The 22,264-nt window shown below is 67.1% G+C and overlaps 1 protein-coding gene across 1 annotated transcript; it reads right to left on the reverse strand.

Moving 5' to 3' along the window:
- Nucleotides 1–4,943: 4,943 nt before the first annotated feature.
- Nucleotides 4,944–21,364, reverse strand: LOC141735308 (metabotropic glutamate receptor 6-like). The gene is made up of 9 exons (XM_074567935.1): nt 21,148–21,364; nt 18,243–18,378; nt 15,764–15,918; nt 14,800–14,958; nt 13,864–14,061; nt 11,288–11,424; nt 9,513–10,056; nt 7,632–8,023; nt 4,944–5,187 (listed from the first exon to the last, which is right to left on the reverse strand). Exons 1-9 carry the CDS (start codon nt 21,257–21,259, stop codon nt 5,038–5,040), a joined length of 1,983 nt encoding a protein of 660 aa, XP_074424036.1. The 5' UTR covers nt 21,260–21,364; the 3' UTR covers nt 4,944–5,037.
- Between the last annotated feature and the right edge of the window lie 900 nt (nt 21,365–22,264).

Genomic DNA, 22,264 nt, shown 5'->3' on the forward strand with positions numbered 1-22,264 from the left:
CCCACCTTCCCCCCCCAAATCCCACTTTTCCCCCCCAAACCCCCCCTTTTCCCCCCAAAATCCCACTTTTCACCCCCCAAATTCCTCCTTTTCCCCCCAAAATCCCACTTTTCCCCCCAAAATCCCACTTTTCACCCCCCAAATTCCTCCTTTTCCCCCCAAAATCCCAATTTTCCCTCCAAAACTCCCACCTTTCACCCCAAAATTCCCACTTTTCGCCCCCCAGATCCCCCCCGAACGCCCCAAAATCCCCCTTTTCACCCCCAAACCCCCCTCGAACCCCCAAATTCCCACTTTTTACCCCCAAATCCCACCTTCCCCCCCCACATTCCCACCTTCCCCCCCCCGAATCCCATTTTTCCCCCCCAAAACCCCCCCTTTTCCCCCCAAAATCCCACTTTTCGCCCCCCAAAATCCCACTTTTCACCCCCCAAATCCCTCCTTTTCCCCCCAAAATCCCACTTTTCCCTCCAAAACTCCCACCTTTCACCCCAAAATTCCCACTTTTCGCCCCCCAATTCCCACTTTTCGCCCCCCAGATCCCCCCCGAACGCCCCAAAATCCCCCTTTTCACCCCCAAACCCCCCTCGAACCCCCAAATCCCCACTTTTTACCCCCAAATCCCACCTTCCCCCCCCCGAATCCCACTTTTCCCCCCCAAAACCCCCCCTTTTCCCCCCCCGAATCCCACTTTTCCCCCCCCCCCCCAAAATTCACGCGTTTTCCACCCCCCTCCCTTGAAAATGTAGGGGGGGGGGAACCCCAAAATTGCCCTTTTTCCCCCCAAAACCCACCTGGGCCCCCCCCGGGGGGTGGCGATGGCGACGCTGAGGCTGCCGTGGGTCGAGGCCACCAGGGAGAGGTCAGAGAAGGGGGCCTGGGGGGGGGGGGGGGGGGGGGGCAGGGGGGGGGCACCCTCAATTTTGGGGGCCCCCCCCCAAAAAAATTCGGGGGGGGTGACCCCAAAAATGGGGGGGCCCAAAAAACCCCCACATTGCGGGGGAAAAAAGGAGGATTTGGGGCAGCCCAAAAAGGGGGGGGGGGGGTTTTGGTCCCCAAAATTTTTTTGGGGGGGGGGTGTTAAAATTTTGGGGGGGTCCCCAAAATTTTGGGGGGGGGGCCCCCCCCAAAATTCACCTGCTCCACGCGCAGCTCCACGTCCCCGTGCACCGACTTCCCCTTGAAGGGCTTCACCCTGGGGGGGGGCACCCCAAAAATTTGGGGGGGGGGGGTGAGGGGGGGGCACCCCCCCAGGCGACCCCCCCCACCCAAAGACACCCCAAAAATGCCCCCCCCCAAATAAACCCCCCCCTCAAATTTGACACCCCCCCCAAAGTGACCCACCCCCCCCCCAAAGGACACCCCAAAAATGCCCCCCCCCCCGAGTAACACCCCCCCCCCAAATTTGACCCCCCCCCCAAGCGACCCCCCCCCTCCCCAAAGTGACCCACCCCCCCCAAGAAGGACCCCCCCCCCCAAATCACCCCCCCCAAAGCGCCCCCCCCAAATTTGACCCTCCCCAAAAGCCGCCCCCCCCCAAAGTGACCCCCCCCCAAATTTGACCCCCCCCAAATCACCCCCCCCAAAGTGCCCCCCCCCCGAAAAGAACCCCCTCCCCAAATTTGACCCCCCCCAAAGTGCCCCCCCCCCCCGAAAAGGAGCCCCCCCCAAATGGGACCCCCACCCAATGACCCCCCCCCCCAAACGCGACCCCACCCAAAAGTGACCCCCCCCAAAAGCGCCCCCCCAATATGACCCCCCCCCAAAAAAAATGACCCCCAAATGTGACACCCCCCCCCAAAAAATGACCCCCCCCTTCAAATTTCACCCCCTCCCCAAAATGACCCCCCCCAAAAAAAAGTGCCCCCCCCCCAGAATGAGCCCCCCCCCCCCCCCAATGACGTACCAGTCGGTGCCGGGGGGGGCGATGACGAGCAGCAGCGGGGCCGGGGGGGGGGGGTCGCCGCGGGGGGGTCTCCCCCCCCCTCCCCCTCCCCCTGCCGTGGGGGGGGGCCCCACGGGGGGGTCCGTCCCCCCCCCCCACCCCCCCCGCCAGGAAATTCCCGTCCGAGAGACGCCGCCGAAGGAATTCCATCCCCGGGGGGGGGCGCTATGGGGCGGGGGGGGGCTATAGGGGGCTGGGGGGGGGGTTATGGGGCTGGGGGGGGGGCTATAGGGGATCAGGGGGTCTATAGGGGTCGGGGGGGGGGCGCTATGGGGCAGGGGGGGGCTATAGGGGGCCGGGGGGGGGGGAGCTATGGGGCTGGGGGGAGTCTGGGGGGGGGCTATGGGGGGGCTATGGGGCTGGGGGGGGTCTATAGGGGTCTGATGGGGGCTATGGGGCTGGGGGGGGTCTGGGGGGGGCTATGGGGGGGCTATGGGGCTGGGGGGGGTCTATAGGGGTCTGGGGGGGGCTATGGGGCTGGGGGGGCTATAGGGGGGCTATGGGGCCGGAGGGGGCTACAAGGGGCCTATGGGGGGGGGTCTGTGGGGCTGGGGGGGGGGCTATAGGGGATGGGAGGGCTATGGGGCCGGCGGGGGGGTGTCTATAGGTGGCTATAGGGGGCGGGGTGGGGCTGGGGGGGGGGGCTATGGGGCTGGGAGGGGCTATAGGGGTCGGATCTATGGGGGGGGCTATGGGGGGCAGAGGGTCTATAGGGGGCTGTGGGGCTGGGGGGGGGTTTATGGGGGGGGTCTATAGGTGGCTATAGGGGGCGGGGGGGGCTATAGGGGTCGGATCTATGGGGGGCAGAGGGTCTATAGGGGGCTGGGGGGGGGGGCTATAGGGGGAGGGTCTCTAGGGCGCTATGGGGCGTGTGGGGGGGGTGTGGGGGGGGTGGTCCCGCCCTATAGAATCCCCCATAGAATCCCCTATAGGAGCCCCCGGCCGCCTCCCCCGCCTCGGCCGAGCCCCTCCTCCTCCTCCTCCTCCCCCCCCCGCCCCCACCCCGCTCGTCACTTCCGGCCCCGCCCCCGTGACGTCACCGCCCTCCCGCGCTCCGCAAAGGGGGGGAGAGGGGGGAGGAGCGCGGGGCCGGTGACGTCATCGCGCCCCTTCCTCACCACCCCCCCCCCCCAGGACCCAGAGATCCCGCCCCTCCCCCCCCACGTGACCTCTCTCCCCACACACGTGACCCCTCCCCACACACGTGACCCCTCCCCCCCCCCGCTCCCCCCACAGGGGCCTTGGAGGACCCAGGGGACCATAGAGACGCGCTCCGGAGGACTGAGGGGACCCTCGGGGGGGCCTGGAGGACCCAGGGGACCATAGAGACGCGCTCCGGAGGACTGAGGGGACCCTCGGGGGGCCCTGGAGGACCCAAGGACCATAGAGACGCGCTCCGGAGGACTGAGGGGACCCTGGGGGGGCCCTGGAGGACCCAAGGACCATAGAGACGCGCTCGGGAAGATTGAGGGGACCCCCAAGGACCATAGAGACGCGCTCCGGAGGACTGAGGGGACCCTCGGGGGGCCCTGGAGGACCCAGGGGACCATAGAGACGCGCTCCGGAGGACTGAGGGGACCCTGGGGGGGCCCTGGAGGACCCAAGGACCATAGAGACGCGCTCCGGAGGACTGAGGGGACCCTCGGGGGGCCCTGGAGGACCCAGGGGACCATAGAGACGCGCTCCGGAGGACTGAGGGGCCCCTCGGGGGTCCCTGGAGGACCCAGGGGACCATAGAGACGCGCTCCGGAGGACTGAGGGGACCCTCGGGGGGCCCTGGAGGACCCAAGGACCATAGAGACGCGCTCCGGAGGACTGAGGGGACCCTCGGGGGGCCCTGGAGGACCCAGGGGACCATAGAGACGCGCTCCGGAGGACTGAGGGGACCCTCGGGGGGCCCTGGAGGACCCAGGGGACCATAGAGACGCGCTCCGGAGGACTGAGGGGACCCTCGGGGGGCCCTGGAGGACCCAGGGGACCATAGAGACGCGCTCCGGAGGACTGAGGGGACCCTGGGGGGGCCCTGGAGGACCCAAGGACCATAGAGACGCGCTCGGGAAGATTGAGGGGACCCCCAAGGACCATAGAGACGCGCTCCGGAGGACTGAGGGGACCCTCGGGGGGCCCTGGAGGACCCAGGGGACCATAGAGACGCGCTCCGGAGGACTGAGGGGACCCTGGGGGGGCCCTGGAGGACCCAAGGACCATAGAGACGCGCTCCGGAGGACTGAGGGGACCCCCAAGGACCATAGAGACGCGCTCCGGAGGACTGAGGGGACCCTGGGGGGGCCCTGGAGGACCCAAGGACCATAGAGACGCGCTCCGGAGGACTGAGGGGACCCTCGGGGGGCCCTGGAGGACCCAGGGGACCATAGAGACGCGCTCCGGAGGACTGAGGGGCCCCTCGGGGGTCCCTGGAGGACCCAGGGGACCATAGAGACGCGCTCCGGAGGACTGAGGGGACCCTCGGGGGGCCCTGGAGGACCCAGGGGACCATAGAGACGCGCTCCGGAGGACTGAGGGGACCCTGGGGGGGCCCTGGAGGACCCAAGGACCATAGAGACGCGCTCGGGAAGATTGAGGGGACCCCCAAGGACCATAGAGACGCGCTCCGGAGGACTGAGGGGACCCTCGGGGGGCCCTGGAGGACCCAAGGACCATAGAGACGCGCTCGGGAGGACTGAGGGGACCCCCAAGGACCATAGAGACGCGCTCGGGAGGACTGAGGGGCCCCTCGGTGGGGCCTGGAGGACCCAGGGGACCATAGAGACGCGCTCGGGAGGACTGAGGGGACCCCCAAGGACCATAGAGACGCGCTCCGGAGGACTGAGGGGACCCCCAAGGACCATAGAGACGCGCTCGGGAGGACTGAGGGGCCATGTTGGACGCGGAGGGGACATGTGGGGCAGGCGATGTGGGGCAGCGGCCCCTCCCGGTGACCCCCCCTGACCCCCAACTGCCCCCCACCCCCCCCCCAAAAAAAACCCCAACGGGAGCCGGGGGTCCGGTGTCACGACACTTTATGACGGCAACGATGGCGGCAGGGCGTGGCGGGGCGTGGCCTGGGCCCCACCCCCCAGGGTGTGGGTCGGCTATGGGGCGGGGTCGGCGCGGGCGCGGCGGGGCTGGTTGCGCTCGGGGTGGAGGAGGATGACGTAGACCTTGGGGGCGTAGAGGAGGCCCAGGGGGACGGAGGCCGAGAGGCTCATGGAGACCGTCAGGGTGGCCGTCTGCATCAGCACCTGCCCCACACCCCCCCCCGAAGGCCGCCCCACAGCCGTGGGTCTCGCCCCACGGCCCGCCGCCCGCTCACCCCGCCCCATAGAACCCCCATCTCCAACCTCCCGGGGCCCCCCCTAGATCCCACCTCCTCCATCCCTTGGGGCCACCAAACCCCTGGAACCCCCCCCAGATCCCACCTCCTCCAGCTCCTGGTCACCCCAACCTCTTGGGTCCACCCCATAGACCCCCATCTCCAACCTCCTGGAGCCACCAAGCCCGGAACCCCCCCCAGATCCCACCTCCTCCATCTCCTGGGGCCACCAAACCCCTGGAACCCCCCCCAGATCCCACCTCCTCCATCCCTTGGGGCCACCAAACCCCCGGAACCCCCCCCAGATCCCACCTCCTCCATCCCTTGGGGCCACCAAACCCCTGGAACCACCCCCAGATCCCACCTCCTCCATCCCTTGGGGCCACCAAACCCCTGGAACCCCCCCTAGATCCCACCTCCTCCAGCTCCTGGGCCCACCAAACCCCGGAACCCCCCTTAGATCCCACCTCCTCCAGCTCCTGGGGCCACCAAACCCCTGGAACCCCCCCCAGATCCCACCTCCTCCATCTCTTGGGGCCACCAAAGCCCTGGAACCCCCCCCAGATCCCACCTCCTCCATCTCTTGGGGCCACCAAAGCCCCGGAACCCCCCCCAGATCCCACCTCCTCCATCTCCTGGGGCCACCAAAGCCCCGGAGCCCCCCCCAGATCCCACCTCCTCCACCTCCTGAGGCCACCAAACCCCCGGAACCCCCCCCAGATCCCACCTCCTCCATCTCCTGGGGCCACCAAAACGCCGGAACCCCCCCCAGATCCCACCTCCTCCATCTCCTGGGGCCACCAAACCCCCGGAACCCCCCCCAGATCCCACCTCCTCCATCCCTTCGGGCCACCAAACCCCTGGAACCCCCCTTAGATCCCACCTCCTCCATCTCCTGGTCACCCCAACCTTTTGGGTCCACCCCATAGACCCCCATCTCCAACCTCCTGGAGCCACCAAGCCCGGAACCCCCCCCAAATCCCACCTCCTCTATCCCTTGGGGCCACCAAACCCCCGGAACCCCCCCCAGATCCCACCTCCTCCAGCTCCTGGAGCCACCAAACCCCTGGAACCCCCCCCAGATCCCACCTCCTCCATCTCCTGGGGCCACCAAACCCCTGGAACCCCCCCCAGATCCCACCTCCTCCATCCCTTGGGGCCACCAAACCCCCGGAACCCCCCCTAGATCCCACCTCCTCCATCCCTTGGAGCCACCAAAGCCCCGGAACCCCCCCTAGATCCCACCTCCTCCAGCTCCTGGGGCCACCAGAGCCCCGGAACCCCCCCAAGATCCCACCTCCTCCAGCTCCTGGGGCCACCAAAGCCCCAGAACCCCCCCTAGATCCCACCTCCTCCATCTCCTGGCGCCACCAAAGCCCCGGAATCCCCCCCAGATCCCACCTCCTCCATCCCTTGGGGCCACCAAACCCCTGGAACCACCCCCAGATCCCACCTCCTCCATCTCCTGGTCACCCCAACCTCTTGGGTCCACTCCATAGACCCCCATCTCCAACCTCCTGGAGCCACCAAGCCCGGAACCCCCCCCAGATCCCACCTCCTCCATCTCCTGGGGCCACCAAAGCCCTGGAACCCCCCCCAGATCCCACCTCCTCCATCTCCTGGGGCCACCAAACCCCTGGAACCCCCCCCAGATCCCACCTCCTCCATCCCTTGGGGCCACCAAACCCCTGGAACCCCCCCCAGATCCCACCTCCTCCAGCTCCTGGAGCCACCAAACCCCTGGAACCCCCCCCAGATCCCACCTCCTCCATCTCCTGGGGCCACCAAACCCCTGGAACCCCCCCCAGATCCCACCTCCTCCATCCCTTGGAGCCACCAAAGCCCCGGAACCCCCCCTAGATCCCACCTCCTCCATCCCTTGGGGCCACCAAACCCCTGGAACCCCCCCTAGATCCCACCTCCTCCATCCCTTGGGGCCACCAAAGCCCCGGAACCCCCCCTAGATCCCACCTCCTCCAACCTTTGGGGCCACCAAACCCCTGGAACCCCCCCTAGATCCCACCTCCTCCATCCCTTGGGGCCACCAAACCCCTGGAACCCCCCCTAGATCCCACCTCCTCCAACCTTTGGGGCCACCAAACCCCCGGAACCCCCCCTAGATCCCACCTCCTCCATCCCTTGGGGCCACCAAACCCCTGGAACCCCCCCTAGATCCCACCTCCTCCATCCCTTGGGGCCACCAAAGCCCCGGAACCCCCCCTAGATCCCACCTCCTCCAACCCTTGGGGCCACCAAAGCCCCGGAACCCCCCCTAGATCCCACCTCCTCCATCCCTTGGGGCCACCAAACCCCTGGAACCCCCCCTAGATCCCACCTCCTCCACCTCCTGGCCACCCCCTGAGATGTCCTCACCCTCTCGGCCGATTGGGCGGCGCCGAAGAAGATGGGGCCGAAGGCCAACCAGACGACGCAGGTGGTGTACATGGCGAAGCCGATGGGTTTGGCCTCGTTGAAGGTCTCGGGGACCCCCCGGGCTTTGACGGCGTAGACGGTGCAAGTCAACATGAGGAGAAGGGCGTAGGCCAAGCAGGCCAAGGTGGCCCCTTCGGCCATGTCACACCTGAGGACCCCGCGGGCGTCCTCGGGGTCAGGGGTGCGGCCCATCTCGTAGTCGATGAGGGCGTGGGGGGGGCGGACGAGGAGCCAGATGGCGGCGGCCACCAGCTGGAGGCCGCTCAAGGTGAAGGTGATGACCAGCTGGGAGGTGGGGCTGATGAAACGGGGCGGGGTCACCGACCGCTTGCCTGGGGCGGGGGGGGGGGGTGGAGGAGGAGAAAGAAGAGAGGAGTTATGGGGCACCCGGACACCTCGGGTCCACCCCCCGGGCACCTGGGTCCTCCAGAACTTCTGGTCCCCCCATAACTCACCTTCCTTGGGGGCACAGTAGAGGTGGCTGGTCTTGGTGAGGAGCATGGGGTAGGTGGAACCCCATCCTACGTCCCTCAAGCTAAGCTCATCGACCCCTCCCCGGACTCCTGGCCCCCTCCTGGTCTTCTGGATCCTCCAGAACTCTTGGTCCCCCCCATAACTCACCTTCCTTGGGGCCACAGTAGACGTGGCTGGTCTTGGTGAGGAGCACGGGGTAGGTGGAACCCCATCCTACGTCCCTCGTGACCCTCAACCTGATCTCAGGGGTCCCTCCCTGGACTCCTGCGTGTCCCCCGGGCACCTGGGTCCTCCAGAACTCTTGGTCCCCCCCATAACTCACCTTCCTTGGGGGCACAGTAGACGTGGCTGGTCTTGGTGAGGAGCACGGGGTAGGTGGAACCCCATCCTACGTCCCTCAACCTCAACCCATCGACCCCTCCCCAGACTCCTGGCCCCCTCCTGGTCTTCTGGATCCTCCAGAACTCTTGGTCCCCCCCATAACTCACCTTCCTCGAAGACACTCGGGATGTGGCTGGTCTTGGTGAGGAGCACGGGGTAGGTGGAACCCCATCCTACGTCCCTCAACCTCAACCCATCGACCCCTCCCCGGACTCCTGGCCCCCTCCTGGTCTTCTGGATCCTCCAGAACTCTTGGTCCCCCCCATAACTCACCTTCCTTGGGGGCACAGTAGAGGTGGCTGGTCTTGGTGAGGAGCACGGGGTAGGTGGAACCCCATCCTACGTCCCTCAACCTCAACTCATCGACCCCTCCCCGGACTCCTGGCCCCCTCCTGGTCTTCTGGATCCTCCAGAACTCTTGGTCCCCCCCATAACTCACCTTCCTTGGGGCCACAGTAGACGTGGCTGGTCTTGGTGAGGAGCACGGGGTAGGTGGAAGCCCATCCTACGTCCCTCGTGACCCTCAACCTGATCTCAGGGGTCCCTCCCTGGACTCCTGCGTGTCCCCCGGGCACCTGGGTCCTCCAGAACTCTTGGTCCCCCCCATAACTCACCTTCCTTGGGGGCACAGTAGACGTGGCTGGTCTTGGTGAGGAGCATGGGGTAGGTGGAACCCCATCCTACGTCCCTCAAGCCAAGCTCATCGACCCCTCCCCGGACTCCTGGCCCCCTCCTGGTCTTCTGGATCATCCAGAACTCTTGGTCCCCCCCATAACTCACCTTCCTTGAAGACACTCGGGACGTGGCTGGTCTTGGTGAGGAGCACGGGGTAGGTGGAACCCCATCCTACGTCCCTCAACCTCAACTCATCGACCCCTCCCCGGACTCCGGCCACCCCCCCGGCCCCCCAGGTCATCGTCCCCCCCCCCCCCCCCCCAAGATCTTCAGGCGGCCTCCACCCCTCACCCTGCTCGAAGATCCTGTAGATGCGGTTGGTCTTGGTGAGGAGGGCGGCGTAGGTGAGGCTCATGCCCAAGCCCAGGAAGAGGCGGCGCAGGGCGCAGACGCCCACCCCGGGCTCGGCCACCATGACGAAGGTGATGGCGTAGACCAAGGCGATGCCGGCCAAGAGGACGTAGCTCAGCTCCCGCCCCGAGGCCTTGACGATGGGCGTCTCGTGGTGCTTCACGAAGGTGGCCAAGACGAAGGCGGTGGCCGCCAAGCCCAAGGTGGCCAAGGCCAAGGGGACGGCGGCCCAGGGGTCCCCCCAGCGCAGGCGCAGGACGGGGGTGGGGCGGCAGGCGGTGCGGTTGGGGGTGGGGCGCAGGTGGGGGGGGCAGGGCAGGCAGGTGAGGGGGTCGGCGCGGTAGCGGTAGCCCCCGCAGAGCTCGCAGTGCCAGCAGCAGGGGACGCCCTTCACCGGCTTCTTGCGCTCGCCCGGGCCGCAGGGGAGGCTGCAGACGGAGGGCGGGGGCGAGGTGGCGTTGGAGCCCCACTCCATCTCCTCGGCCTAGGGCGGGGCGGGGCGGGGCGGGGGCGGGGGGGACAGAGAAGAAGGTGAGGGGCGCCCGGGGGACGCGCGGCGGCCGGGGAAGCTCAGGAGGTCCCGGGGAAGCACCGGGAAACGGAGGAGAAGCGGCGGGAGGCCGTGGGGAGCCACCAGGAGAACGTGGAGAACCACCAGGAGAACGTGGGGAGCACCAGGAGAACATGGGGAGCCACCAGGAGAACATGGAGAGCCACCAGGAGAACGTGGGGAGCACCAGGAGAACATGGGGAGCCACCAGGAGAACATGGAGAGCCACCAGGAGAACGTGGGGAGCACCAGGAGAACGTGGGGAGCACCAGGAGAACATGGGGAGCACACATTGACCCTTGAGAACCCACCAGTTGCCCATGGGGCCACCAGTTGCCCCTTGAGATCCCACCAGTTGCCCACCGAGATCCCACCAGTTGCCCATCGAGCTCCCCCCAGTTGCCCCTTGAGGTCCCCCCAGTTGCCCATCGAGGTCCTCCCGGTTGCCCCTTGAGATCCCCCCAGTTGCCCATCAAGATCCCCCCAGTTGCCCCTTGAGATGCCACCAGTTGCCCATTGAGGTTCTCCCGGTTGCCCATCGAGGTCCCACCAGTTGCCCCTTGAGATCCCACCAGTTGCCCATCGAGGTCCTCCCAGTTGCCCATCGAGGTCCCACCAGTTGCCCATTGAGCTCCCCCCAGTTGCCCATCGAGGTCCTCCCGGTTGCCCCTTGAGATCCCACCAGTTGCCCATCGAGGTCCTCCCAGTTGCCCATCGAGCTCCCACCAGTTGCCCATTGAGGTCCCCCCAGTTGCCCCTTGAGGTCCCACCAGTTGCCCATCAAGGTCCTCCCAGTTGCCCATCGAGCTCCCACCAGTTGCCCCTTGAGCTCCCCCCAGTTGCCCATCGAGGTCCCACCAGTTGCCCCTTGAGCTCCCACCAGTTGCCCCTTGAGATCCCCCCACTTGCCCATCGAGGTCCCCCCAGTTGCCCATCGAGCTCCTCCCAGTTGCCCCTTGAGCTCCCCCCAGTTGCCCATTGAGGTTCTCCCAGTTGCCCCTTGAGCTCCCCCCAGTTGCCCATTGAGGTTCTCCCAGTTGCCCCTTGAGCTCCCCCCAGTTGCCCATTGAGATCCCCCCAGTTGCCCATCGAGCTCCCCCCAGTTGCCCATCGAGCTCCGCCCGGTTGCCCCCGTTGCCCGCGCGGTTGCCCCCGTTGCCCGCACCCTGAGGCGCAGCCCCTGCACCCACTGCCCCACGGCCCGGTAGGTGCCGCTGCCGTTGCCCCCCTGGAACTGGAAGATGTCGTAGCGCCCGGGCGCGTCCCCGTTCTCGTTGAAGGTCACCGGCGTCCCCGCGCTGCCTGCGCACCAGTACAGACCAGTACAGACCAGTACAGACCAGTACAGACCCAAAAAACCCCCCAAAACCCCCCCAAAACCCCCCAAATCGTTAAAAACCAGTATAAACCAGTATAAACCAGTAAGGGCCGCCGGCACCAGCCGTCAAAGAAGAGTCAACCCCCCCAGACCCCCCCACTGCGGGGCAAACCAGTGCTCCCAGTATATCCCAGTATGGTCTGCAGCGCCTGCCAGGCGCCGCTAACCCCGTCCCAGTGCCCTCCCAGTATATCCCAGTGCCTCCCAGTATATCTCAGTGCCTCCCAGTATGGCTCCCAGTCCCCCCCAGTGCCCTTTGACCCCCTCCCAGTCCCCTCCCAGTGCCTCCCAGTGCCCTCCCAGTGCCTCCCAGTATATCCCAGTGCCTCCCATCCCCCTCCCAGTTCCTCCCAGTTCCTCCCAGTGCCTCCCAGTACGGCTCCTAGTCCCTCCCAGTATGACCCAGTGTGGCTCCCAGTGCCTCCCAGTACATCCCAGTGCACCCCAGTGCCCTTTCCTCCCCTCCCAGCTCCCTCCCAGTGATCTCCCAGTATATCCCAGTGCCTCCCAGTGCCCTTTGACCCCCTCCCAGTCCCCTCCCAGTATATCCCAGTGCTCTCCCAGTGCTTCCCAGTGCCTCCCAGTATGGCTCCCAGTCCTTCCCATTATGACCCTGTATCACCCCCAGTTCCTCCCAGTGCCTCCCAGTATGGCTCCCAGTCCCTCCCAGTCCCTCCCAGTGCTTCTCAGTGCCTCCCAGTATGGCTCCCAGTCCCTCCCAGTATGACCCAGTATGGCTCCCAGTGCCCTCCCAGTGCCTTCCCAGTACATCCCAGTGCCTCCCAGTATGTCCCAGTGCCCTCCCAGTCCCTCCCAGTGCCCTTTTACCCCCTCCCAGTCCCTCCCAGTCCCTCCCAGTCCATCCCAGTGCCCTCCCAGTATGGCTCCCAGTCCCTCCCAGTATGACCCTTTATTGCCCCCAGTGCCTGCCAGTGCCTCCCAGTCCCTCCCAGTCCATCCCAGTGCCCTCCCAGTGCTTCCCAGTGCCTCCCAGTACGGCTCCTAGTCCTTCCCAGTATGAACCTGTATGGGCCCCAGTGCCTCCCAGTGCCCTCCCAGTGCCCTCCCAGTGCCTCCCAGTGCCCTTCCAGCCCCTCCCAGTCTCTCCCAGTCCCTCCCAGTGCCCTCCCAGTATATCCCAGTGCCCTCCCAGTATCTCCCAGTCCCCTCCCAGTATGTCCCAGTCCCTCCCAGTCCCTCCCAGTCCCCTTTTCTCCCCCCCCAGTCCCTCCCAGTCCCTCCCAGTCCCCTTTTCTCCCCTCCCAGTCCCCTCCCAGTCCCTCCCAGTCCTCCCCAGTATGTCCCAGTCCCTCCCAGTCCCCCCCAGTCCCCTTTTCTCCCCTCCCAGTCCCTCCCAGTCCCCTTTTCTCCCCCCCCAGTCCCCTCCCAGTCCCTCCCAGTCCCTCCCAGTGCCCTTTTCTCCCCTCCCAGTCCCTCCCAGTTCCTTCCCAGTCCCTCCCAGTCCCCCCCAGTCCCCTTTTCTCCCCTCCCAGTCCCTCCCAGTCCCCTCCCAGTCCCCCCCAGTCCCTCCCAGTCCCCTTTTCTCCCCTCCCAGTATCTCCCAGTCCCCTTTTCTCCCCCCCCAGTCCCTCCCAGTCCCTCCCAGTCCCCTCCCAGTCCCTCCCAGCGCCCTTTTCTCCCCCCCCAGTCCCCCCCAGTATATCCCAGTCCCCTCCCAGTATGTCCCAGTCCCTCCCAGTCCCTCCCAGCGCCCTTTTCTCCCCTCCCAGACCCCTCCCAGTCCCTCCCAGTGCCCTTTTCTCCCATCCCAGTATATCCCTGTCCCCCCCAGTCCCCTCCCAGTCCCCCCCCAGTCCCTCCCAGTCCCCTCCCAGTCCCCCCCAGTGCCCCCCCAGCCCCTCCCAGTCCCCTTTTCTCCCCTCCCAGTCCCCTTCCAGTCCCCTCCCAGTCCCTCCCAGTCCCCCCCAGTCCCCTTTTCTCCCCTCCCAGTCCCTCCCAGTCCCTCCCAGTCCCCTCCCAGTCCCTCCCAGTGCCCTTTTCTCCCCCCCCAGTCCCTCCCAGTCCCCTCCCAGTCCCTCCCAGTCCCTCCCAGTGCCCTTTTCTCCCCTCCCAGTCCCTCCCAGTCCCCTCCCAGTCCCTCCCAGTCCCCCCCAGTGCCCTTTTCTCCCCTCCCAGTCCCCTCCCAGTCCCTCCCAGTCCCCCCCCAGTCCCCCCCAGTCCCCTCCCAGTCCCCCCCAGTGCCCTCCCAGTCCCTCCCAGTCCCCTCCCAGTCCCCTTTTCTCCCCTCCCAGTCCCTCCCAGTCCCTCCCAGTCCCCTTTTCTCCCCTCCCAGTCCCCTCCCAGTCCCTCCCAGTCCCTCCCAGTCCCTCCCAGTCCCCTCCCAGTATGTCCCAGTCCCTCACCGTTGAAGGCCACCCCGCGGATGTGCCGCAGGAGGCGGCGCCCGTCGGGCGGGTCCATGCGGGGGCAGAGCCCCCCCCCGGGACAGGCCTCGCGCAGCAGCGCGTGGAGCGCGTGGGCCATGGCCAGCACCGCGTCGATGACGAACTGCACCTTCCCCTCCTGCTCGTAGGGCGAGTCCCGCCCGATGCGCTCCCGCCCTGCCCCCCGCCAGACCCACACTTAGGGGGCGCGGGCCCACACTTAGGGGGCGCGGGCCCACACGAGCTATGGGGCGCGCAGGGAAACCCGTCTTCTAGGGTGGAGGAGGCCCCAGGGATGAGGTGTGGGGCGGGGAAGGGGGCTATAGGGCACGTTAAGCGGGGCTCTGCCCCACACTTATGGGGCGCAGACCCACACAAGTTATGGGGCACGCAGAGAAACCCATCTTATAGGGTGGAGGAGGCCCCAGGGATGAGGTGTGGGGCGGGGAAGGGGGCTATAGGGCACGTTAAGCGGGGCTCTGCCCCACACTTATGGGGCGCAGACCCACACGTGCTCCCCACAAGTTATGGGGCACACAGAGAAACCCATCTTATAGGGAGTAGAAGATGCCAGGGGGACCTGTGGGGCAGGGAAGGGGACTGTATGGCCCGTTAAGTGGGGCTCTGCCCCACACTTATGGGGCGCAGACCCACACAAGTTATGGGGCACGCAGAGAAACCCATCTTCTAGGGAGTAGAAGCCGCCAGGGATGAGGTGTGGGGCGGGGAAGGGGACTATAGGGAAGATTAAGTGGGGCTCTGCCCCATGAGTGTGGGGCACAGACCCATGGCTGCCCCATAAGTTGGGGGTCACCCGGGGGAACCATCTTGGCAGGGGGGAGTGGGGCAGCCAGGGGTGCTACGGGGGGGGCAGAGCTTTGGGGTTGGGGGGGGTGGGGGGGGTGGCGGTGTTACCTGTGCACTTGCGCGTGGGGCCAGCGGGGCCGCCGTGGGGCTGGCCGTGGGGCTGGCCGTGGGGCAGGTGGCAGTTGAAGTCGTCCTCCCAGAACTCGTGGAACCAGAGGTTGCGGCGGTTGTTCTCCAGCGAGCGGGAGGTGAAGTACTCGTCGAAGCCTGCGGGTCGCCGTGGGGCTGCCCCATAGCGCCGTGGGGCTGGCCCCGTAGCGGGTGGGGCTGGCCCCATAGTAGAGACGCGACCCCCCCCCCCCCCCCCCCGATGAATGGAACCCTCCCCCCGACCCACTCCAGGCCTGGTGGATCCCCATAAGGGAGAGATGAGGGTGGCGCCGTGGGGCTGCCCCATAGCGTGTGGGTCTGCCCCATAGCGCCATGAGCCCAGGTGGAGATGGAACCCTCCCCCCGACCCGCTCCAGGCCTGGTGGATCCCTACAAGGGTCATGTGGGTCGCACTATGGGTCTGCCCCATAGCGCCGTGGGGCTGCCCCATAGCGCTGTGGGTCTGCCCCATAGCGTGTGGGTCTGCCCCATAGCAATGGGACCCCAGATGGAGACGGAACCCTCCCCCCGCCCCGCTCCAGGCCTGGGGGATCCCCGTAAGGGAGATGAGGGTGGTGCCGTGGGGCTGCCCCATAGCGCCGTGGGTCTGCCCCATAGCGTGTGGGTCTGCCCCATAGCACCATGAGCCCAGATGGAGATGGAACCCTCCCCCCGACCCGCTCCAGGCCTGGTGGATCCCCGTAAGGGAGATGAGGGTGGCGCTGTGGGGCTGCCCCATAGCGATGTGGGTCTGCCCCATAGCGTGTGGGTCTGCCCCATAGCAATGGGACCCCAGATGGAGACGGAACCCTCCCCCCGCCCCGCTCCAGGCCTGGGGGATCCCCGTAAGGGAGGTGAGGGTGGCGCCGTGGGGCTGCCCCATAGCGCCGTGGGGCTGCCCCATAGCGCGGGGGTCACTCACCGGGGACGGAGGCGCGCTTGGGCAGGATGGTGATGGCGCCGCGGGCGGCCGCCTCCAGCCCGGCCACGGGCCCCATCTTGGCCCCCCAACTGTCGGAGCCCACCCAGGAGAAGTGCCCCGAGAGGTTGGCGCCCGCCGCCGCCTCCAGCACCCGCCTGCGGGGAACTGGGAGCTACTGGGAGGCACTGGGAGGGGCTGGGGGGGGACTGGGATATACTGGGGGGCACTGGGAAGGGACTGGGAGGGGACTGGGAGGCACTGGGAGGGACTGGGAGGGGACTGGGAGGAACTGGGAGGGACTGGGAAGGGACTGGGATATACTGGGAGGGACTGGGAAGAGACTGGGAGGGGCTGGGGGGGGACTGGGAGGAACTGGGAGGGACTGGGAAGGGACTGGGATATACTGGGAGGGACTGGGAAGGGACTGGGAGGGGCTGGGGGGGGACTGGGATATACTGGGGGGCACTGGGAAGGGACTGGGAGGGGACTGGGAGGCACTGGGAGGGGACTGGGAGGAACTGGGAGGGACTGGGAGGGGACTGGGATATACTGGGAGGGACTGGGAAGAGACTGGGAAGGAACTGGGAGCTACTGGGAGGCACTGGGAGGCGCTGGGGGGGGCTGGGGGGGGACTGGGATATACTGGGAAGGCACTGGGAGGGGATTGGGGGGAAATGGGATATACTGGGAGGCACTGGGAGGGGCTGGGAGGGGACTGGGATATACTGGGAGGGACTGGGAGGGGACTGGGAGGAACTGGGAGGGACTGGGAGGGGACTGGGATATACTGGGAGGCACTGGGAGGGGACTGGGAGGAACTGGGAGGGACTGGGAGGGGACTGGGGGGAACTGGGCTATACTGGGAGGGGACTGGGATATACTGGGAGGGGACTGGGAGGGACTGGGATATACTGGGAGGGACTGGGAAGGGACTGGGAGGGGACTGGGGGGCACTGGGATATACTGGGAGGGGATTTGGGCAGACTGGGATGTACTGGGAGGGGACTGGGATATACTGGGAGGGGACTGGGGGGTACTGGGCTATACTGGGAGGGACTGGGATATACTGGGAGGGGACTGGGGTATACTGGGAGGGGACTGGGAGGGACTGGGATATACTGGGAGGGACTGGGAGGGGACTGGGAGGAACTGGGATATACTGGGAGGAAACTGGGATATACTGGGAGGGACTGGGATAGACTGGGAGGGGACTGGGGGGGACTGGGATATACTGGGAGGGACTGGGAGACACTGGGAGGGGACTGGGGTGTACTGGGAGGGACTGGGAGGGACTGGGATATACTGGGAGGGACTGGGGAGGGACTGGGAGGGGACTGGGGGGCACTGGGGGGGGATTGGGGGGGAACTGGGAGGGGTTGGGAGGGGACTGGGATATACTGGGAGGGACTGGGAGACACTGGGAGGCACTGGGGGGCACTGGGATGTACTGGGAAGGAACTGGGAGGGACTGGGAGGGGACTGTAAGGGACCCGGGGGGGGGGGGTGTTCCTGGAGCAGTCCCTGCTCTATACTGGTCCATACTGGTCCATACTGGTCCGTACTGGTCCATACTGGTCCATACTGGTCCATACTGGTCTATACTGGTCTATACTGGTCTATACTGGGGGTTACTGGTCATTTGATGGGTGCCACCTGCACGCTGAAGTCATCGTGGGCCGCGCTGGGGCCACTGGGGGGGGGTTCCTGGGCCAGTCCCTGCTCTGTACTGGTCTATACTGGTCTATACTGGTTTATACTGGTCTGTACTGGTCTGTACTGGTCCATACTGGTCTATACTGGGGGTTACTGGTTATTTGATCGGTGCCACCCGCACGCTGAAGCCACCGTGGGCCGTGCTGGGGCCACTGGGGGGGGGTTCCTGGGCCAGTCCCTGCTCTGTACTGGTCTATACTGGTCTATACTGGTTTATACTGGTTTATACTGGTCTGTACTGGTCCATACTGGTCTATACTGGGGGTTACTGGTCATTTGATGGGTGCCACCTGCACGCTGAAGTCATCGTGGGCCGTGCTGGGGCCACTGGGGGTGGGGTTCCTGGGCCAGTCCCTGCTCTGTACTGGTCCATACTGGTCTATACTGGTCTGTACTGGTCTATACTGGTCCATACTGGTCTATACTGGGGGTTACTGGTCATTTGATGGGTGCCACCTGCACGCTGAAGCCACCGTGGGCCGCGCTGGGGCCACTGGGGGGGGGGTTCCTGGGCCAGTCCCTGCTCTGTACTGGTCCGTACTGGTCTATACTGGTTTATACTGGTTTATACTGGTTTATACTGGTCTGTACTGGTCTGTACTGGTCTATACTGGGGGTTACTGGTCATTTGATGGGTGCCACCCGCACGCTGAAGCCATCGTGGGCCGCGCTGGGGCCACTGGGGGGGGGTTCCTGGGCCAGTCCCTGCTCTGTACTGGTCCGTACTGGTCTCTACTGGTTTATACTGGTCTGTACTGGTGCGTACCGGATGTCGTCCTCGTTGGCGAAGAGGACGACGCCGCGGGCCGTGGACGTCTCCATCAGGCGCCCGATGACTTTGGCGAACTCCCCCGGCCGCGGCTCCCGCGGGATCTTGATGGACTGGGCGATGCACAGGCCCCCTGCACCAGTACGGACCAGTATGGACCAGTACGGACCAGTACGGACCAGTAGGAACAGGCGCCACCCCCCCCACCACCACCACCAGCACCAGGGACCCCCGGCCCCGCGCCGGTCCCCGGGGAGGGGGCAACACCCTCGCGGAGCCCCCCCCCCCTTCCCAGTATATCCCAGTGCCTCCCAGTGCCCTTCCCAGTACGTCCCAGTCCCTTCCCAGTGCCCTCCCAGTGCTCCCCAGTCCCCTCCCAGTGCCCTCCCAGTGCTCCCCAGTGCCCTCCCAGTGCCCTCCCAGTGCTCCCCAGTGCCCTCCCAGTGCTTCCCAGTCCCTCCCAATGCCCTCACAGTCCCTCCCAGTGCCCTCCCAGTGCCTCCCAGTCTGTCCCAGTGCCCTCCCAGGTCCCTCCCAGTGCCCTCCCAGTGCCCTCCCAGTGCCTCCCAGTGCCTCCCAGTGCCTCCCAGTGCCCCCCAATCCCCTCCCAGTCCCTCCCAGTGCCCTCCCAGTGCCCCCCAGTCCCCTCCCAGTGCCTCCCAGTCCCTCCCAGTGCCTCCCAGTGCCCTCCCAGTGCCCCCCAATGCCCTCCCAGTCCCTCCCAGTGCCCTCCCAGTGCTCCCCAGTGCCCTCCCAGTGCCCCCCCAGTCCCCTCCTGGTCCCTCCCAGTGGCCCCCAATCCCCTCCCAGTGCCCCCCGGTCCCTCCCAGTGCCTCCCAGTGCCCCCAGTTCCCTCCCAGTGCCTCCCAGTGTCCCCAATCCCCTCCCGGTCCCTCCCAGTGCCTCCCAGTGCCCTCCCAGTCCCTCCCAGTCCCTTCCCAGTGCCCTCCCAGTGCCCTCCCAGTCCCTCCCAGTCCCTTCCCAGTGCCCTCCCAGTGCCCCCCAGTGCCCCCCAATCCCCTCCCAGTGCCTCCCAGTGCCCTCCCAGTGCCTCCCAGCGCCCTCCCAGTGCTCCCCAGTGCCCCCCAATCCCCTCCCAGACCCCTCCCAGTCCCTCCCAGTCCCTCCCAGTGCCCTCCCAGTGCTCCCCAGTGCTCCCCAATCCCTCCCAGTGCCTCCCAGTGCCCTCCCAGTGCCCCCCCAATCCCCTCCCAGTGCCCCCCGGTCCCTCCCAGTCCCTCCCAGTGCTCCCCAGTGCCCCCCAATCCCCTCCCAGACCCCCCCCAGTCCCTCCCAGTCCCTCCCAGTGCCTCCCAGTGCCTCCCAGTCCCTCCCAGTCCCTCCCAGTGCCTTCCCAGTGCTCCCCAGTGCCCCCCAATCCCCTCCCAGTGCCTCCCAGTCCGTCCCAGTGCCCTCCCTGTGCCCTCCCAGTCCCTCCCAGTGCCTCCCAGTGCCCTCCCAGTGCCCCCCAGTGCCCCCCAATCCCCTCCCAGTGCCTCCCAGTGCCCTCCCAGTGCCTCCCAGTGCCCTCCCAGTGCTCCCCAGTGCCCCCCATTCCCCTCCCAGACCCCTCCCAGTCCCTCCCAGTCCCTCCCAGTGTCCCCCAGTGCCCTCCCAGTGCCCTCCCAGTGCCCCCCCAATCCCCTCCCAGACCCCTCCCAGTCCCTCCCAGTCCCTCCCAGTGCCCTCCCAGTGCCCTCCCAGTGCCTCCCAGTGCCCCCCAGTGCCCCCCAATCCCCTCCCAGTGCCTCCCAGTGCCCTCCCAGTGCCTCCCAGTGCCCTCCCAGTGCTCCCCAGTGCCCCCCAATCCCCTCCCAGTGCTCCCCAGTGCCCCCCATTCCCCTCCCAGACCCCTCCCAGTCCCTCCCAGTCCCTCCCAGTGCCCCCCAGTGCCCTCCCAGTGCCCTCCCAGTGCCCCCCAATCCCCTCCCAGACCCCTCCCAGTCCCTCCCAGTGCCCTCCCAGTGCTCCCCAGTGCTCCCCAATCCCCTCCCAGACCCCTCCCAGTCCCTCCGAGTCCCTCCCAGTGCCCTCCCAGTGCCCCCCAATCCCCTCCCAGACCCCTCCCAGTCCCTCCCAGTGCCCTCCCAGTGCCTCTCAGTGCCCTCCCAGTCCCTCCCAGTGCCTCCCAGTGCCCTCCCAGTGCCTCCCAGTGCCCCCCAGTGCCCCCCAATCCCCTCCCAGTGCCTCCCAGTGCCCTCCCAGTGCCTCCCAGTGCCCTCCCAGTGCTCCCCAGTGCCCCCCAATCCCCTCCCAGTGCCCTCCCAGTGCCCCCCCAGTGCCCCCCAATCCCCTCCCAGACCCCTCCCAGTCCCTCCCAGTGCCCTCCCAGTGCTCCCCAGTGCCCCCCAATCCCCTCCCAGACCCCTCCCAGTGCCTCCCAGTGCCCTCCCAGTGCCTCTCAGTGCTCTCCCAGTCCCTCCCAGTGCCTCCCAGTGCCCTCCCAGTGCCTCCCAGTGCCCCCCAGTGCCCCCCAATCCCCTCCCAGTGCCTCCCAGTGCCCTCCCAGTGCCTCCCAGTGCCCTCCCAGTGCTCCCCAGTGCCCCCCAATCCCCTCCCAGTGCCCTCCCAGTGCTCCCCAGTGCCCCCCATTCCCCTCCCAGACCCCTCCCAGTCCCTCCCAGTCCCTCCCAGTGCCCCCGCAGTGCCCCCCAATCCCCTCCCAGACCCCTCCCAGTCCCTCCCAGTGCCCTCCCAGTGCTCCCCAGTGCCCCCAATCCCCTCCCAGACCCCTCCCAGTGCCTCCCAGTGCCCTCCCAGTGCCTCTCAGTGCCCTCCCAGTCCCTCCCAGTGCCTCCCAGTGCCCTCCCAGTGCCTCCCAGTGCCCCCCAGTGCCCCCCAATGCCCTCCCAGTGCCCTCCCAGTCCCTCCCAGTGCCCCCCAGTGCCCCCAGTGCCCGCACCGGCCTCGCGGGAGCTCTGGACGAAGGCCTCCACGCCGCTCTCGCCGTAGTTGCCCTCGGAGGCCAGCGTGGAGACGTAGCTCCAGCCCAGGGCCCGCACCACGTCCACCATGGCCTGCGCCTGGTAGGAGTCGGGGGGCACCACGCGGGAGAAGAACTCGTAGCGCCCCGGGTCGCTCAGCTCCGGCGCCGTGGAGGCGTAGCTGATCTGGGGGATCTGGGCACGCCGGGGCGTCAGGGGCGGCGGGGACATGGGGACATCGGGGACATCGGGGACATGGGGGACATCGGGGACATCGGGGACATCGGGGACGTCAGGGACGTCAGGGACATCAGGGACATGGGGGGCATCGGGGACATGGGGGACATCGGGGACATTGGGGGCATCAGGGACATCAGGGACATCAGGGACATGGGGGGCATCGGGGACATGGGGGACATCAGGGACATCAGGGACATGGGGGACATCGGGGACATTGGGGACATGGGGGGCATCGGGGACATTGGGGACATCGGGGACATGGGGACATCGGGGACATCGGGGACATTGGGGACGTCAGGGGCGGCGGGGACATGGGGGACATCGGGGACATGGGGACATCGGGGACATCGGGGACATCGGGGACATGGGGGGCGTCGGGGACATCAGGGACATGGGGGGCATCAGGGACATCGGGGACATGGGGGGCGTCGGGGACATCAGGGACATGGGGGGCATCAGGGACATCGGGGACATGGGGGGCGTCAGGGACGTCAGGGGCGTTGGGGACATCGGGGACATCAGGGACATGGGGGGCGTCAGGGACATGGGAGATGTTGGGGACATCAGGGACGTGGGGGGCATCGGGGATGTCAGGGGCATTGGAGACATGGGGGACATCAGGGACATCAGGAGCATGGAGGGCGTTGGGGACATCAGGGACGTCGGGGACATCAGGGACATGGGGGGCATCGGGGACATGGAGGACATCAGGGACATGGGGGGCGTCAGGGACATCGGGGACATCAGGGACATCAGGGACATCAGGGACATGGGGGACATCGGGGACATTGGGGACATGGGGGACATTGGGGACATCGGGGACATGGGGACATCGGGGACATCGGGGACATTGGG

Source organism: Larus michahellis, chromosome 30, assembly GCF_964199755.1.
Source record: "Larus michahellis chromosome 30, bLarMic1.1, whole genome shotgun sequence".
NCBI lineage: Eukaryota > Metazoa > Chordata > Aves > Charadriiformes > Laridae > Larus > Larus michahellis.